The 16,824-nt window shown below is 61.1% G+C and overlaps 2 protein-coding genes across 5 annotated transcripts in view; both read right to left on the bottom strand.

Annotated features, from left to right (window-relative positions):
* RENBP (renin binding protein) lies at positions 1 to 8,323 on the bottom strand. 4 transcript variants are annotated; one of them, XM_059872404.1, is made up of 10 exons: positions 8,284 to 8,323; positions 7,795 to 7,891; positions 7,314 to 7,389; positions 7,138 to 7,213; positions 6,264 to 6,436; positions 3,385 to 3,466; positions 2,021 to 2,196; positions 958 to 1,089; positions 325 to 412; positions 1 to 229 (listed from the first exon to the last, which is right to left on the bottom strand). In XM_059872404.1, exons 2-10 carry the CDS (start codon positions 7,887 to 7,889, stop codon positions 147 to 149), a joined length of 981 nt encoding a protein of 326 aa, XP_059728387.1. In that variant the 5' UTR covers positions 7,890 to 7,891; positions 8,284 to 8,323; the 3' UTR covers positions 1 to 146. The 4 variants fall into 4 exon arrangements, with proteins under 4 accessions (XP_059728387.1, XP_059728385.1, XP_059728389.1 ...); XM_059872402.1 differs by having other exon boundaries at positions 7,314 to 7,452; positions 8,284 to 8,316; XM_059872406.1 differs by having other exon boundaries at positions 8,280 to 8,305.
* A 248-nt stretch (positions 8,324 to 8,571) lies between these two features.
* HCFC1 (host cell factor C1) overlaps positions 8,572 to 16,824 on the bottom strand; it is a 35,685-nt gene continuing 27,432 nt past the window's right edge. Inside the window, 9 exon segments of the mRNA XM_059872298.1 lie at positions 8,572 to 9,055; positions 9,427 to 9,490; positions 11,098 to 11,290; positions 11,293 to 11,400; positions 12,437 to 12,622; positions 13,861 to 13,995; positions 15,397 to 15,518; positions 15,938 to 16,278; positions 16,280 to 16,334. Of these exon segments, the coding sequence (XP_059728281.1) occupies positions 9,016 to 9,055; positions 9,427 to 9,490; positions 11,098 to 11,290; positions 11,293 to 11,400; positions 12,437 to 12,622; positions 13,861 to 13,995; positions 15,397 to 15,518; positions 15,938 to 16,278; positions 16,280 to 16,334 (1,244 nt within the window). The 3' untranslated portion in view covers positions 8,572 to 9,015.

Genomic DNA, 16,824 nt, shown 5'->3' with positions numbered 1-16,824 from the left:
TTCATTGCATATTTTTCCCTTTATTTGACCTTTTTCACTCTCCACTTTTATGGCGATTATTGGGGAGGGGTCTCAGCTAAATTCAGGGTAAATCCCGATTATTTTGGGGGTCTCCACATTTATTTAGGCGCTCCTAAATTTTAAATTTATTGCGGAGGCTCCTCCCCTTCCAAGATGGCGTCCAGCATCTCCTCACACATCAGCAGCGCCCTCGCCACATGGAAACAGCCTGGAAAAACGAGGGAAAACCAGGTAAAAACGGGCAAAAATCAGGAAAAATCCCATTCCTGACCCTCCCTCGGCGATGAGAGACCCCAGACCCACCTTTGTAGGGCCCCCCCTTGATGGAAAGCGCCACGGAGCCGTCGCGGTTCAGGTACCCGAACCACTCCCCGTGCTCGGGGTCACGGAACTGAGGAGAAATTGGGGGGATTTTGGGCAATTTTGGGGGGTTTTAGGGAATTTGGGATTCCTCCCAATTTGGGAGCCCCTCAGGAGCCCCTCAGAGACCCCTCAAGACTCCAAATTTGCCCCTCAAGACCCCAAATTCCCTTTCCAGGGACTCCCAAAAATCCCCTCAATATCCCAAACCCTCCCAAAACTGCTCGAAATCCCCCCAAAACCTCCCAAATCCCCACCCAATTTCCCCAAATCTCCCAAAATCTCCCTCAAAATTCCCCAAATCTTCCCGAATTCCCCCACATCTCCCTAAACTTTCCCCCGAATTTCCCCCTAATTCCCCCCAAATTCCCCAAATCCCCTCAAATTCCAAATCTCCCCCAAAATCCACCCAAAAATCCCCCAAAATTCTTGCAAATTTTCCCCTAATTTCCCCCCAGTCTCCCCCAAACTCCCCAAATCCCCTCAAATCTCCCCAAATTTCCCCCAAAATGACTCCAAATTCCACCCAAAAATCCCCAAATCCCCAAAAATCCCAAATTTCTCCAATTTCCCCACCTTGTCGAAGGTGTACTGGGCCACCTGCAGGAACTGGGAGACCAAACTGGGCTGGGGCTGGAAGCGCTGGGCGGCCAGGAGGGCGACCATGGCCTCGGCGTGGGGCCACCACAGCTTCATGGACCACTCCAGCTGGGAAAAACAGGGGAAAAATGGGGAAAATGGGAAAAAAACCCAGGAAAAATGGGAAAAACGGGGGGGAAATGGGGAAAAATTGGGGGAAAATGGGGGGAAATGGGGAAAAAAATGGGGAAAAATGGGGGAAAAAATGGGGAGAAAACTGGGGAAAAGGAGTGAGGACACCACAGCTTCATGGACCACTCCAGCTGGGAAAACCAGGAATTTTGGGCTCCCTGGGTGCCATTGTGAGGCACCTGAGTGGGATTTTTTATTTTTTAGGATTATTGAGGTGGTTTTTGGGGTCACCAGGTGGGATTTGGGGTTACCTGGGTGGGGTTTGGGGTTACCTGGGTGGGGTTTGGGGTTACCTGGGTGGGGTTTGGGGTTACCTGGGTGGGATTTGGGGTTACCTGGGTGGGGTCTGGGGTTACCTGGGTGGGGTTTGGGGTTACCTGGGTGGGATTTGGGGTCACCAGGTGGGGTTTGGGGTTACCTGGGTGGGGTTTGGGGTCACCAGGTGGGATTTGGGGTTACCTGGGTGGGATTTGGGGTCACCAGGTGGGTTTGGGGTTACCTGGGTGGGGTTTGGGGTCACCAGGTGGGATTTGGGGTTACCAGGTGGGATTTGGGGTTACCTGGGTGGGATTTGGGGTTACCAGGTGGGATTTGGGGTTACCTGGGTGGGGTTTGGGGTCACCAGGTGGGGTTTGGGGTTACCTGGGTGGGGTTTGGGGTCACCAGGTGGGATTTGGGGTTACCTGGGTGGGATTTGGGGTTACCTGGGTGGGATTTGGGGTTACCTGGGTGGGATTTGGGGTCACCAGGTGGGATTTGGGGTTACCAGGTGGGATTTGGGGTTACCTGGGTGGGATTTGGGGTCACCAGGTGGGATTTGGGGTTACCTGGGTGGGGTTTGGGGTTACCAGGTGGGATTTGGGGTTACCTGGGTGGGGCAGTGGCCGTCGGCGTCCAGGAAGGAGAAGAGCCCCCCGTGCTGGGGGTCCCAGCCCCATTTCAGGGGTCCCTGGAGCAGCGCTGGCACCACCCGAGCCCCCAGGGCCGCGTCCCCCCGGCGGTGGCAGAACTGCAGCAGCAGCCAGGCGGCCTCCAGGGCGTGCCCTGGGACCAGAAAATGGGGGAAAAAAGGAGAAAAAAGGGCAAAAAAATGGGGGAAAAATGGGGAAAAAAAGAGGGAAAAATGGGGGGAAAATGGGGGGAAAATGAGGAAAAAATGAGAAAAAAAATGAGGGAAAAAGAGGGGGAAAAATGAGAAAATAGAGGAGGAAAAAAGAGAAAAAATGAGGAAAAGAAAGGGAAAAAACAAGGAAAAAATAGAGGGGAAAATGAGAAGAATAGAGGGAGAAATGAGAAAATTAGAGGGGAAAAAAGAGAAAATAGAGGGGGAGAAATGAGGAAAAAAGAGAAAAAAAATAAGGAAAATAAAGGGAAAAAATGAGGGGAAAAAAGGGGGGAAAAGGGAAAAATAGAGGGGGAAATGAGAAAAAAAAGAGGGGAAAAAAGAAAATAGAGGGAAAAAGAGAAAATAGAGGAAAAAAAGAGAAAATAAAGAGGGGGAAAAAAGAGAAAATAAAGAGGGGAAAAAATGAGGATAAAATGAGTAAAAAGAGAGAAGAAAAGAGAAAAAAGAGCAGAAAATTGGGGAAAAGGAGGAAAAAGATTGAGGAAAAAGAGAAAAAATAGTGGAAAAAATGAGAAAAAAGAGCAAAAAGTTGGGGGAAAAAAGAAACAATCTGGGAAAATCCCCCTCCCCCAAAAGTGGGATCAAACCTCCCCAGAATTGGGATTTCCCCCCAAAATTGGGATTGAACCCCCCAAAATTGGGATTGAACCCCCCAAATTGGGATTTCCCCCCAAAATTGGGATTGAACCCCCCCAAATTGGGATTTCCCCCCAAAATTGGGATTGAACCCCCCCAAAATTGGGATTTCCCCCCAAAATTGGGAAAGAACCCCCCAAATTGGGATTGAACCCCCAAAATTGGGATTGAACCCCCCAAAATTGGGATTGAACCCCCCCAAATTGGGATTTCCCCCCAAATTGGGATTGAACACCCCAAAACTGGGATTGAACCTCTCAAAACTGGGATTGAACCCCCCCCAAAATTGGGGATTTCCCCCCAAATTGGGATTGACCCCCCCCAAAATTGGGATTTCCCCCCAAAATTGGGATTGAACCCCCCAAAATTGGGATTTCCCCCCCCAAAATTGGGATTGAACCCCCCAAAATTGGGATTGAACCCCCCAAAATTGGGATTTCCCCCCAAACTGGGGTCCCTTTTCCCCTCACCGGGGTTCATCAGGCGCCCCAGGCTCCCTGGCAGCTCCTCCCCCTCGGGGCTGACGTTCTCCAGCACCACCGTGTCCCCCCGCTGCCCCCCGAGTTGGGGGAGACCCCCGAATTGGGGAGACCCCCGTCAGGGAGACCCCCAAAGTGGGGAGACCCCCAAAGTGGGGAGACCCCCGTCAGGGAGACCCCCAAAGTGGGGAGACCCCCGTCAGGGAGACCCCCAAAGTGGGGAGACCCCCGAATTGGGGAGCCCCCGGGGCTGCTCTTGGGGGAAAAGAGCCCCTGGGGGCGACTTTGGGGGGTCCCCGGTGTGATTTTTGGGGGTCCCAGGATGATTTTGGGGTCCCAGGTGTGCTTTGGGGGTTCCCAGGATGATTTTGGGGGTCCCAGGTGTGCTTTGGGGGGGGTCCCAGGATGATTTTGGGGGTCCCAGGTGTGCTTTGGGGGGGTCCCAGGATGATTTTGGGGTCCCAGGTGTGCTTTGGGGGTTCCCAGGATGATTTTTTTGGGGTTCCCAGATATGATTTTAGGGTCCCCAGGTGTGATTTTGGGGGTCCCAGGATGATTTTCGGTGGTCCCAGGTGTGATTTTGGGGACCCCAGGCGTGATTTTGGGGCTCTCAGGATGATTTTTGGCGGTCCCAGGTGTGGTTTTAGGGTCCCCAGGTGAATTTTGGGCTGCCCAGGTATGATTTGGGGGTCCCAGGTGTGCTTTGGGGGTCCCCAGGTGTGATTTTGGGGGTCCCAGGATGATTTTGGGCTGCCCAGGTGAATTTTAGGGTCCCCAGGTGTGACTTTTGTGGATCCCAGCTGTAATTTTAAGGTCCCAGGATGATTTTTTGGGGTCCCAGGTGAATTTTGAAGTACCCAGGTGAATTTTGGGCTGCCCAGGATGATTTTTGGGGGTCCCCAGGATGATTTTGGGCTGCCCAGGTGTGCTTTGGGGGTCCCCAGGTGTGATTTTGGGGGTCCCAGGTGTGCTTTGGGGGTCCCCAGGTGAATTTTAGGGTCCCCAGGTGTGCTTTGGGGGTCCCCAGGTGTGATTTTGGGCTGCCCAGGTGTGCTTTGGGGGTCCCCAGGTGTGCTTTGGGGGTCCCAGGTGTGCTTTGGGGGTCCCCAGGTGTGCTTTGGGGGTCCCAGGTGTGCTTTGGGGGTCCCCAGATGTGCTTTGGGGGTCCCCAGGTGTGATTTTGGGGGTCCCCAGGTGTGCTTTGGGGGTCCCAGGATAATTTGGGGGTCCCAGGTGTGCTTTGGGGGTCCCAGGTGTGCTTTGGGGGTCCCCAGGTGTGATTTTGGGGGTCCCCAGGTGTGATTTTGGGGGTCCCCAGGATGATTTTGGGCTGCCCAGGTGAATTTTAGGGTCCCCAGGTGTGCTTTGGGGGTCCCAGGTGTGCTTTGGGGGTCCCCAGGTGTGCTTTGGGGGTCCCAGGTGTGCTTTGGGGGTCCCCAGATGTGCTTTGGGGGTCCCCAGGTGTGATTTTGGGGGTCCCCAGGTGTGCTTTGGGGGTCCCAGGATAATTTGGGGGTCCCAGGTGTGCTTTGGGGGTCCCAGGTGTGCTTTGGGGGTCCCCAGGTGTGATTTTGGGGTCCCAGGTGTGCTTTGGGGGTCCCAGATGTGCTTTGGGGGTCCCAGGTGTGCTTTGGGGGTCCCAGGTGTGCTTTGGGGGTCCCCAGGATGATTTTGGGCTGCCCAGGTGTGCTTTGGGGGTCCCAGGTGTGATTTTGGGGTCCCAGGTGTGCTTTGGGGGTCCCCAGATGTGCTTTGGGGGTCCCCAGGTGTGCTTTGGGGGTCCCAGGTGTGCTTTGGGGGTCCCCAGGTGTGCTTTGGGGGTCCCAGGTGTGCTTTGGGGGTCCCCAGGTGTGCTTTGGGGGTACCTGCAGGTGCATCAGGACGCGCCGCGCCCCCCACTCCGCCATGGCCTCGGCCTGGGGCTCGGGCTGACTTTGGGGGGTCCCGGCCGGGGTCCCCCCAGAGCTGCAGCCCCACCTTGAGCACCATCAGCGCCTGGGCCAGCGCCTGCTGGGGAGGGGTCCCCGAGAACTGGGGGCGCCCCCCCCTCCATGGGAGCCCCCCGGGCCCAGCCCCACACGGCCCCGGCCCAGCGCCGCGCCCAGGCCTGAGGAAATGGGGCTGGGGGCTCAGGGGGCTGCGGGCAGGGCTGGGGGGGGGTCTCGGGGGTGTTTTGGGGGTCTCAGGGTTATTTGGGGAAGGGTCTCACGCAGTACTGGGGGACTGAGGGAGTCAGGGCTATTTGGGGAGGGGTCTTAGATGTATTTTGGGGATCCCAGGGTTATTTTGAGGAGGGGGTCCCAGGGATATTTTTGGAGGTCTTGGGATATTTTGGGCTGGGGTTCCAAGGTTATTTGGGGAGGGGTCTCACCCGGTCCCAGGGTTATTTGGGGAGGGGTCTCACCCATTAGAATGGCTCAGGGGTATTTAGGGAGGAGTCTCATGGGGTCCCAAGGTTATTTGGGGAGGGGGTCTCACCCGGTCCCAGGGTTATTTGGGGAGGGGTCTCACCCATTAGAATGGCTCAGGGGTATTTAGGGAGGAGTCTCATGGGGGTCCCAAGGTTATTTGGGGAGGGGTCTCACCCGGTCCCAGGGTTATTTGGGGAGGGGTCTCACCCATTAGAATGGCTCAGGGGTATTTAGGGAGGAGTTTCATGGGGTCCCAAGGTTATTTGGGGAGGGGTCCCAGGGGTCCCGAGTTATTAATTTGTGGAGCGGCCCCGGGGGTCAGGGTTATTTGAGGAGGGGTTCCAGGTTTTTAATTTGGGGACGGGTCTCACCGAGTCCCGGAGTTATTTGGGGAGGGGTCCGGGTTAATTTGAGGAGGGGTCTCACCGGGTCCCGGGTTAATTTGGGGAGGGGTCTCACCCGGTAGCGCTCCTCGCCCGCCGCCCGGCCCAGCTCGTCCAGCCCCAGCGCGCAGAACGCTTCGCTGTAGAAGCTGCGCTGGAGCCGCACCGGGCGCCCGTCCCGGCTCAGCGCGAAGGCGGCGCGGCTCGAGCCGGGCTCCGGCCGCACGTGGCTCTCCAGGAACTCCCCGGCTGAAATTTGGGGCAAATCCCGCCGATTTTGGACAATTTCGGGTGAATTTTTAGAGGAATTAGGGGCGGGAAAAAAAAAAAAAACATTGGGGGGAGCCCATAGAGATCAATGGGGGCAGCGCCGCTTAGCGGCCAAAGGGGGAATTGCAGGCGGTGAGATCGGCGGGGGAATTTGGGGGAAATTCGGGGGAAATTGGGGAAATTCGGGGGATTTGGGGGAAATTGGGGAGATTTGGGGGAAATTGGGGAGATTTGGGGGAAATTCGGGATTTTGAGGGGAATTGGGGGGTGGAAAAAGGGGGAGTTGCACCCCTAGAGATCAGTGGAGTTGGAACTCCTCGGCTGGAATTGGGGGAAATTTCTGGGAATTTTGGGGAAATTTGAGGATGGAAAAAAAGGGGAAGCGGCACCTGTAGAGATCAGCGGGGGAATTTGGGGGAAATCTGGGGATTTGGGGTAACTGGGGGGAGGAAAAAAGGGAGAATTGAAGCCAAAATTCAAAAGGGGGAACTGCACCCATGGAGGTCAGCGGGGGAAGGAAATAGGGGGGAAATTGGGAGAATTTGGGGTAAAATCGGGGGAATTTGGGGAAATCTGGGGATGGAAAAAGTGCAGAACTGCCCCTAAAATGGGTAAATGTGGGAATTGCCCCAAATCCCACCCCAGATTCCCCCCAAATCCCCCCCGGGACCCCTCCCCACCTTTCCGTGCCGCCTCGAGCAGCTCGGGCCGGCGGAACCGGGGCACGGTGCGGTACAGGCGGGAATAGACCCAGATCTGGGGGGGGGCAGGGAGGGTTTGGGGGGTTCAGGGGGGTCCCGGGGGGGTCCCCGGAGCCCCCCCAGGTCCCACCCCACGCCCCCCACCCCACACGGACCTGGCGGCCCTGCAGCCACACGAATTTGGTGTCGTCGTAGACGGAACCGTCACGGCTCAGGCAGGAGAAGAAACCCCTGGGGGGGAAATTTGGGGGGGATTTGGGGGTCCCGGGGGCACTTGGGGGTCCTGGGTGTCCCCTGTGGGAATCTGGGGGGTTCTAAGTGACCCCTGTGGGAATTTGGGGGGTCCTGGGCTCATTTTTGGGACTCAGTTTGGGGCAAATGTGGGGAAAATTGGGGGTCCCAGAGCTCGGAGTCCCTCGTGGGGCTGTGGGGGGCACTTGGGGGTCCCTGGGGTGGTCCTGGGAGTGTTCTGGGAGGTCTGGGGGTGTTTTGGGGGGTCCTAGGGCTGGTTTTGGGGGTCTCTGGGGTGTTCTTCAGGGGTCCTGAGGGGTCCCAGGGGTTTTTTGGGGGGTCCCTGAGCTGTTTTTGGGGGTCCCGGGGGGTCTCTGGTCTGTTTTTGGGGGGTCCCAGCCTCACCCGTGCTCGGGGTCGTGCGAGTGCCGCTCCCAGAACGCCACAACCGCGTCCAGCTCGGCCCCGATGCGGCCCCGCCACGCCCGGAGCTCCTCCATGGCTGGGGAGGGGGCGCCCGTGGGACCCCAGACCCACAAATAACCCCCTAACCCACCCCTAGGACCCCAGACCCACAAATACCCCCCTAACCCACCCACGGAGCCCCCAGACCCACAGATACCCCCCTAACCCACCCACGGAGCCCCCAGACCCACCCCTAGGACCCCAGACCCACAAATACCCCCCTGACCCGCCCATGGGACCCCAGACCCCACAAATCCCCCCTCAGCCCAGCCAGGGGGGTCCCCAAAACCCCCCGGCCCCCACCCCAGGGGTCCCCATGGATGCCCCCCAGCCCCATCCCCCACCCGGGGGTCCCCATGGACCTCCAGAGCCCCCCCCAGGTCAATTTTGGGGTCCCCAAAACCGCCCCCCCCCCCACTCCGGACCGACCGCGACCGCTGCCCAGTCACGAGACCTCGCGACAAGACCCCGCCCCCTTCCTGACCCCGCCCCTTTCCTCCCCTTAACCACGCCCATCGCTAGATGGCCACGCCCCTTAAGAGCTGGGACACCCCCAGACCCAAAACTGAAGGGGGGTTCAAGGGGCTGGAGCCCCCCAAAGTGACCCCAGGACCCCCAGACCCAAAATCGGGGGGTCCAGAGCAGCCGGAACCCCCCCAAGACCCTCTTGGACCCCCAAATTTCCCCCCCAAGCCCAAAATCCCCAATTTGATTAAATTTTTACTCCAAAAAAATGTCTTTTTTTAATTTTCAAAATAGCACAAAAACGACGGACACAACACTCGGGGGGAGGGGAGGGGGGAGGGCTCGGGGGGGGCGTTTTTTTTCCCCTCCCCCCCACTATGATACACAGGGGGTCTCCCCCTTCCCCTCCCCCCACCCCCGGGGGAGGGAGGGGTCTGTACAGGGTGGGGGAGGGGTCCCGAGGGGGGGGGGGGTTTGGGGGGGGGGAGGGGGGAGGGGCAGCGTTGTACAAAACTTTTCATTCCAGCAACTGCAACAGGTAAAAAAAAAAGCCCCCCCCGACCCCCCCCCCAGGCGAGGGGACCCCAAAACTCCCCCCCAAAAACCCCCCGGGGATATTGGGGGTGTTGAGAGGGGGGAGGGGTCCCCGGGGTTTGTTTGTGGTTTTTTTTTTTGGGGGGGGGTCCCGGGGGTCCTTCACTGCCCTTCGGCCTTGGGCTTCTTTGGAGCGGATTTCCTGGGGGAGGGGGAGGGGTTTGATGGAGACCCCTCCTCAAAATAACCCAAAAATCCCCAAAATAACCCCCAGACCCTCCAATACAGCCCCCGAAACCCCTCCATACCCACCACCCCCCCCAAACTGACCCACAGAGCCCTCCAAGACCCCCCAAAAGAGCCCCCAGACCCCCAATTCCTCCCAAAGCACCCCCCAGACTTCGCCAGGACTCCCAAACCCTCCCAGACCCTCAAACACACCCAAGAGAGCTCCCAGACCTCCCCCAGGACCCCCAAAAAGAGCCCCCAGGACCCCCAGAAGAGCCCCCAGACCCGCCAGGACCCCCAGAAGAGCCCCCAGACCCGCCAGGACCCCCAGGACCCCCCACTCACAGGTCGGGGGACGCCAGGGGCCGTTTGCTGCCCGGTTTCCCGGCGGCTCCGTCCTTGCTCGACTCTGGGGGGGTTTGGGGAGGACATCAGGGGTTTGAGAGGGGGACCCAAAGGTGTGTGCAGCCCCCAGACTCATTTCAGAGCCCCCAGACCCACCTTGTAGCCCCCAGACTCATTTCAGAGCCCCGAGACCCACCTTGCAGCCACCGCACCTGGGTGGCGGGGCCGTAGCCCTTGTCACTGTAGGTGGGTGCAGGGGCACAATCCCAGTGCCCCAAACCCCCCCAGGGGTGTGCAGCCCCCAGACTCACTGCAGAGCCCCCAGACCCATTTCAGACCCACCTTGCAGCCACCGCACCTGGGTGGCAGGGCCGTAGCCCTTGTCACTGTAGGTGGGTGCAGGGGCACAATCCCAGTGCCCCAAACCCCCCCAGGGGTGTGCAGCCCCCAGACTCATTTCAGAGCCCCCAGACCCATTTCAGACCCACCTTGCAGCCACCACACCTGGGTGGCGGGGCCGTAACCCTTGTTGTTGGCAGGGTGGGGGACAGTGCCACACCCACCTGCCCAGCCCCAACAGGGACCCCCAGGGGTGTGCAGCCCCCAGACTCATTTCAGACCCACCTTGCAGCCACCACACCTGGGTGGCGGGGCCATAACCCTTGTCGTTGGCAGGGTGGGGGACAGTGCCACACCCACCTGCCCAGCCCCACGGGGACCCCCAGGGGTGTGCAGCCCCCAGACTCACTGCAGAGCCCCCAGACTCATTTCAGACCCACCTTGCAGCCACCACACCTGGGTGGCGGGGCCGTAGCCCTTGTCGTTGGCAGGGTGGGCGACAGTGCCACACCCACCTGCCCAGCCCCAACAGGGACCCCCAGGGGTGTGCAGCCCCCAGACTCACTGCAGAGCCCCCAGACTCATTTCAGACCCACCTTGCAGCCACCGCACCTGGGTGGCAGGGCCGTAGCCCTTGTCACTGTAGGTGGGAGCAGGGGCACAATCCCAGTGCTACAAACCCCCCCAGGGGTGTGCAGCCCCCAGACTCATTTCAGAGCCCCCAGACTCACTGCAGACCCACCTTGCAGCTACCACACCTGGGTGGCGGGGCCGTAGCCCTTGTCGTTGGCAGGGTGGGGGACAGTGCCACACCCACCTGCCCAGCCCCACGGGGACCCCCAGGGGTGTGCAGCCCCCAGACTCATTTCAGAGCCCCCAGACCCACCTTGCAGCCACCGCACCTGGGTGGCGGGGCCGTAGCCCTTGTCGTTGGCAGGGTGGGCGACAGTGCCACACCCACCTGCCCAGCCCCAACAGGGACCCCCAGGGGTGTGCAGCCCCCAGACTCACTGCAGAGCCCCCAGACTCATTTCAGACCCACCTTGCAGCCACCGCACCTGGGTGGCAGGGCCGTAGCCCTTGTCACTGTAGGTGGGAGCAGGGGCACAATCCCAGTGCTACAAACCCCCCCAGGGGTGTGCAGCCCCCAGACTCATTTCAGAGCCCCCAGACTCACTGCAGACCCACCTTGCAGCTACCACACCTGGGTGGCGGGGCCGTAGCCCTTGTCGTTGGCAGGGTGGGGGACAGTGCCACACCCACCTGCCCAGCCCCACGGGGACCCCCAGGGGTGTGCAGCCCCCAGACTCATTTCAGAGCCCCCAGACCCACCTTGCAGCCACCGCACCTGGGTGGCGGGGCCGTAGCCCTTGTCGTTGCGGGCGGCGATGCGGAAGATGATGGCCGGCTTGGTGGTGTGGTCGATGTGGGCGCTGGCCAGGCTGGAGGCCGGCACGAGGCACGAGGGGCTGGGCCCGCAGTAGACCCTCATGAAGGCCAGCTGGGCCCCCCCCCCCGCGGGCCTCGGGACCCCCCCCGGGCCCCCCCCTGGATGGCCAGGTACACCGAGTACTCGGCGATGCGGCCCGACGTCACCGAGGGCGGCTCCCACGTCAGGTGCGCTCCGTCGGGGCTCTGGGGACACGGGGGACAGAGGGGACACGGGGTCAGGGGGGACATGGGGGACATGGCGGGACACAGGGGACATGGAGGGGTCAGGGGGGCATGGGGGGGACAGGCAGGACAGAGGGACACGGGGTCAGGGGGGACAGAGGGGACATGGGGGCGTCAGGGGGGCATGGGGGAGATAGGACAGAGGGACATGAGGGGGACAGAGGACATGGGGATCGGGGGGACACAGGGTCAAGGGGGACAGAGGGACATGAGAGGGACAGAGGGGACATGGGGATCGGGGGGACATAGAGGTCAAGGGGCCTATGGGAGGTGGGGGACATGGGGGGACACAGGAGGGTCCCTGTAATGGGTCTGGGGTCCCTGCTGTGTGGGGCCAGGCTGTGGGTCTGGGGTCACTTTGCTGATCCTGATGGCGCAGGGCGCCCCTGGGAAGCCGGGCAGGGATGGGGCTGGGGGATGGCTTGGGGTCTGGGGTCCCTGTAATGGGTCTGGGGTCCCTGTAATGGGTCTGGGGTCTCTGCCAGGGGTCACCTTGCTGATCTTGGTGGTGCAGGGCACCCCTGGGAAGCCGGACAGGGATGGGGTCGGGTCAGGTTGGGTTTGGGTTGATGTTATGAACTCCCCTATGGGTAGGGGTCCCTGTAATGGGTCTGGGGTCCCTGTAATGGGTCTGGGGTCTCTGCCGGGGGCAGACCGTGCTGATCTTGGTGGCACAGGGCGCCCCCGGGAAGCCGGACAGGGATGGGGCTGGGGAATGGCTTGGGGTTGATGTTATGAGCTCCCCCATAGTCTGGGGTCCCTGTAATGGGTCTGGGGTCCCTGTAATGGGTCTGGGGTCCCTGTAATGGGTCTGGGGTCTCTGCCGGGGGCAGACCTTGCTGATCTTGATGGCACAGGGCACCCCTGGGAAGCCGGACAGGGATGGGGTCGGGTCAGGTTGGGTTTGGGTTGATGTTATGAGCTCCCCTATGGGTAGGGGTCCCTGTAATGGGTCTGGGGTCCCTCTAATGGGTCTGGGGTCTCTGCCAGGGGTCACCTTGCTGATCTTGATGGCGCAGGGCGCCCCCGGGAAGCCGGGCAGGCAGGTTTTGAAGGCCGACAGCTCCGAGAAGGGCCCGCGGCCGCAGGCGTTGAGCCCGGCCACGCGGAACTTGTACGCCGTGCCCGGCTGCAGCTCCTGGCGGCGCAGCTGGGAGTGGTCCGGGACCCCCGAGGCCTCGTCCTGCGGGGACATGGGGACACCGTGGGGACACCGTGGGGACGTGGGGACACAGGAACTCCCCCCGAGCCAGGGACACGGCCGGAGAAACCCCGCGGGCGTTGGGGACGGCGCCTGGGACCCCCGAGCCCTCCTCCCGTGGGGACAGTGTGGGGACACGGCAGGGACAGAGAACCCAGGGGTGTCCCCAGGAGTGTCCCAGAGCTGTCCCTGGGTGTCCCCAGTGCCACAGGGCTGTCCCTGGATGTCCCCTGAACTGTCGCCGGTGCCCCCAGGGCTGTCCCCAGTGCCAAGAGCCTCTCCCAGAGCTGTCCCCTGAGCTGTCCCCGTGTCCCCAGGGCTCCTCCCAGAGCTGTCCCTGGGTGTCCCAGAGCCATCCCCAGGGTTGTCCCCATGTCCCCTGAGCTGTCCCCAGGATGTTCTCATGTCTGTCCCCATGTCTGTCCCCCTGTCTGTCCCCCGTGTCCCCAGGGCTGTCCCTGGCGGTCCCAGAGCTGTCCCCCGTGTCCCCATATCTGTCCCTGTGTCCCCAGAGCTGTGCCCTGGATGTCCCCAGGGCTGTCCCCTTGTCCCCAGGTGTGTCCCCGTGTCCCCACGGCTGTCCCCAGGTGTGTCCCCGTGTCCCCATGGCTGTCCCTAGGTGTGTCCCAGTGTCCCCAAGTGTGTCCCCATGGCTGTCCCCAGGTGTGTCCCCGTGTCCGCAGGTGTGTCCCAGTGTCCCCAAGTGTGTCCCCGTGTCCTCATGGCTGTCCCTAGGTGTGTCCCCGTGTCCCCAAGTGTGTCCCCATGTCCCCATGGCTGTCCCCAGGTGTGTCCCGGTGTCCCCAGGTGTGTCCCCGTGTCCCCAAGTGTGTCCCCGTGTCCTCATGGCTGTCCCTAGGTGTGTCCCCGTGTCCCCAAGTGTGTCCTCGTGTCCCCATGGCTGTCCCCAGGTGCGTCCCCGTGTCCCCAAGTGCATCCCCGTGTCCCCACGGCTGTCCCCAGGTGCGTCCCCATGTCCCCACGGCTGTCCCCAGGTGTATCCTGGTGTCCCCAGGTGCGTCCCCGTGTCCCCAGGTGCATCCCCATGTCCCCACGGCTGTCCCCAGGTGCGTCCCCATCTCCCCACGGCTGTCCCCGTGTCCCCAGGTGCGTCCCCATCTCCCCACGGCTGTCCCCAGGTGTGTCCCCGTGTCCCCAGGTGTGTCCCCGTGTCCCCAGGCGCGTCCCCGTGTCCCCAGGTGTGTCCCCAGGTGGCTCACGTCGGCGGGGGGCGCGTCCTCGGGGGGCAGGAAGTAGTGGGTGACCATCATGGTGGTGCCCTTGATGACGCCCACGTCGAACCACTGGTTCTCCTTCTTGGGCAGCGCCTTGGGCGGCGCCCCCGGCTCCGGCTTCTGCACACGGGGGCTCGGGGCAGTTTGGGGGGGTCTGGGGGGTCTGGGGGGGTCTGGGGGGGGTTCCTGGGAGACTTCTGGGGGAATTTTTTGGGGGAAATTGGGGGTTTTTAAAGGGGGAATTTGGGGGGATTTTTAAGGGGGAAATTTGGGGATTTTATGGGGGGGAATTGAGGGGATCCCTTGGGAGACTTCTGGGGGAATTGGGGAATTTTTGGGAGGAAATTGGGGATTTTTAAAGGGGGAATTTGGGGGGATTTTTAAGGGGGAAAATTGGGATTTTATGGGGGAGAATTGAGGGGATTTCTTGGGAGACTTCTGGGGGAAATTGGGGAATTTTTTGGGGGAAATTGGGGATTTTATGGGGGGAATTTGGGGGGAATTCTAAGGGGGAAAATTGGGATTTTATGGGGGAGAATTGAAGGGATCTCTTGGGAGACTTCTAGGAGAAATTGGGGAATTTTTTAGGAGGAAATTGGGGATTTTGGGGGGAATTTGGGGGGATTTTTTAGGAGGAAATTGGGGAATTTCTTGGGGGAAAATTGGGGATTTTGTGAGGGGAAATCAGGGGGATTTAGGGGGGAAATTGAGGGGAGTTTTTGGGAGACGTCTGGGGGAAATTGGGGAATTTTTTAGGAGGAAATTGGGGATTTTATGGGGGGAATTTGGGGGGAATTCTAAGGGGGAAAATTGGGATTTTATGGGAGGGAATTGAGGGGATTTCTTGGGAGACTTCTGGGGGAATTGGGGAATTTTTTAGGAGGAAATTGGGGATTTTATGGGGGGAATTTGGGGGATTTTTAAGGAGGAAATTGGGGAATTTTTTGGGGGAAAATTGGGGATTTTTAAAGGGGGAATTCTAAGGGGGAAAATTGGGATTTTATGGGGTGAAATTGAGGGGATTTCGTGGGAGACTTCTGGGGGAAATTGAGGATTTTATGGGCGGAAATCGGGGGGATTTAGGGGGACTTTTAATGGGGAAATTGGGAGAATTTTTGGGGGGAAAACTGGGGATTTTATGGGGGGAAATCAGGGGGATTTTGGGGTGAAACTGGGAGGATTTCTGGGGGAAATCAGGGGATTTTTGGGGGGGGGAAATCCAGGGACTTCTTGGGGGGAAATTGGGAGGATTTATGGGGGGGAATAGAGGGAATTTGGGGGGGAAATCGGGGGATTTCTTTGGGGGGAATTTTGGGGGGATTGTTTCAGGGGATATTGTGAGAATTTTGTGGGAAATTGGGGGGAGATTCTGGGGAAATTTCTGGCAGGTTTTGGGCGGATGCGTGGCGGTTTCAAGGGGAATTTTGGGGATATTTGGAAGAGGATTTCTGGGGAATTTTTGGGGTGGGTTTGTGAGGATTTTGGGGGGGATTTCGAGGGGGATTTCCCCTCCTCACTCACCACGGGGGTGCTCTCGATGCCGTTGGCCACCTCGGCCAGGGCGGCGGCCGCCTGCAGCTTGGCGGGGCTGGGGGCTACCGGGGGGCCCGGGGGGGCCACGAAGGCGCTCGAGGGGGCCAGGCCTGGGTGGGGGTGGGGGGCACAAAATATTGGGGAGGGGGCTTAAAACCCCCCCTGGAATTCCTCACCCAACCCACGGTCAGCAGTGGGGACTCAAACCCTCCCCCTTGTCGTCGTGCTCCCCACAAAGGGTCCCAAACCCACCCATGGGTGTCCCCCCACCCTTTTTGGGTGTCCCCCCCTTTTCTCTGGGTGCCCCCCAAGGGGTCCCAACCCCTCCCCCCAGGGATCCTAACCCCCCCTACTCCATAAACATCCCCTAAAAGGATCCCACCCCCCAAATGGGTGCCCCCTAAGGGGTCATGACCCCCGCCACGGGACCCCTCCCACCCCACAAACAGCCCCCAAAGGACCCCTCTCCCCTCCCCCACTGCCGTGGGCGGGGGGTCCCAGCCCCAGAGCCCCTCCCCTGGTGTCTCACCGTCGCCGGGGGGGGGCAGCAGGGTGGCGGGGGTGCCCCCCCCGGGCACTGTCCCCAGGTCCCCCAGGCCGTTGGTGTCACCCGCGGGGTCGTTGAGGCTGTCGGCGGGGGCCAAGGCCTCGGTGGGCAAATGGGGAGGGGGCGCGGCCGCCTGGGGGGGTGCGGCGGGGGCAGGAGGGGGAGGGGCGGGGGTGGGGGGCGCTGGGGGGGCTGCAGGGGGGGTCCCGGCCTCGGCCAGGTGCTGCTGGTGCTGCACCAGAGCCGCCAGGTCCTGCTGGGTGAGCACCAGGGGCAGCGCCCCCCCCGTGCCCCCCGCCCCCTCCGACACCCCCAGGGCCCCCCCCCAGCTCCGAGGGGCCCCCCCCGGGCTCGCCGGGCTCCAGCGGCTCCGATGTCCCTGTGGGGAGGGGGGGACACACCTCAGGGGTGGGGGCAGCGTGTTGGGGTCAGCCCAAAATCCACCCCGTGGGGTCACGGGGGTCACCATGGCCCCCAGTGTGTGACCCCCGTAACCATGGGACCACCACCGTGGGACCGAGACCCCCGTGACCACCCCCAAACCCCCCCAGGACTCCATCAGGACCCCCCAAATCCCCCGAGGACCCCCCCAAACTGACCCATGACTGCCTGCAGCACGGCCTGGATGGCCAGAGCCTGGGCCTGGGGTCACCACCATGGGACCGAGACCCCCGTGACCACCCCCAGACCCCCCCAAACCCCATCAGGACCCCCCAAACCCCCCCAGGACCCCATCAGGACCCCCCAAACCCCCCCAGGACCCCCCAAACCCCCCCAAACTGACCCATGACAGCCTGCTGGGCAGCCTGCAGCACGGCCTGGATGGCCAGAGCCTGGGCCTGGGGTCACCACCATGGGACCGAGACCCC

The sequence above is a fragment of the Haemorhous mexicanus genome, chromosome 35, assembly GCF_027477595.1.
Source record: "Haemorhous mexicanus isolate bHaeMex1 chromosome 35, bHaeMex1.pri, whole genome shotgun sequence".
Lineage (NCBI taxonomy): Eukaryota > Metazoa > Chordata > Aves > Passeriformes > Fringillidae > Haemorhous > Haemorhous mexicanus.
Note: the sequence above shows the minus strand (reverse complement) of the source record. Positions and strands in the feature narration are given on the sequence as shown.

What these genes read in the sequence shown, in the direction of transcription:
- RENBP (XM_059872402.1), bottom strand. Translation starts at nt 7,889, where the DNA reads ATGGAGGAGCTCCGGGCGTGGCGGGGCCGCATCGGGGCCGAGCTGGAC. An exon ending in CGGGCGAGGAGCGCTACCGG is followed by an intron (nt 3,467 to 6,263) that starts GTGAGACCCCTC and finishes CTCGGGGGGCAG; the next exon opens with CGGGGGGACACGGTGGTGCT. An exon ending in CAAGGGGGGGCCCTACAAAG is followed by an intron (nt 230 to 324) that starts GTGGGTCTGGGG and finishes TCGTTTTTCCAG; the next exon opens with GCTGTTTCCATGTGGCGAGG.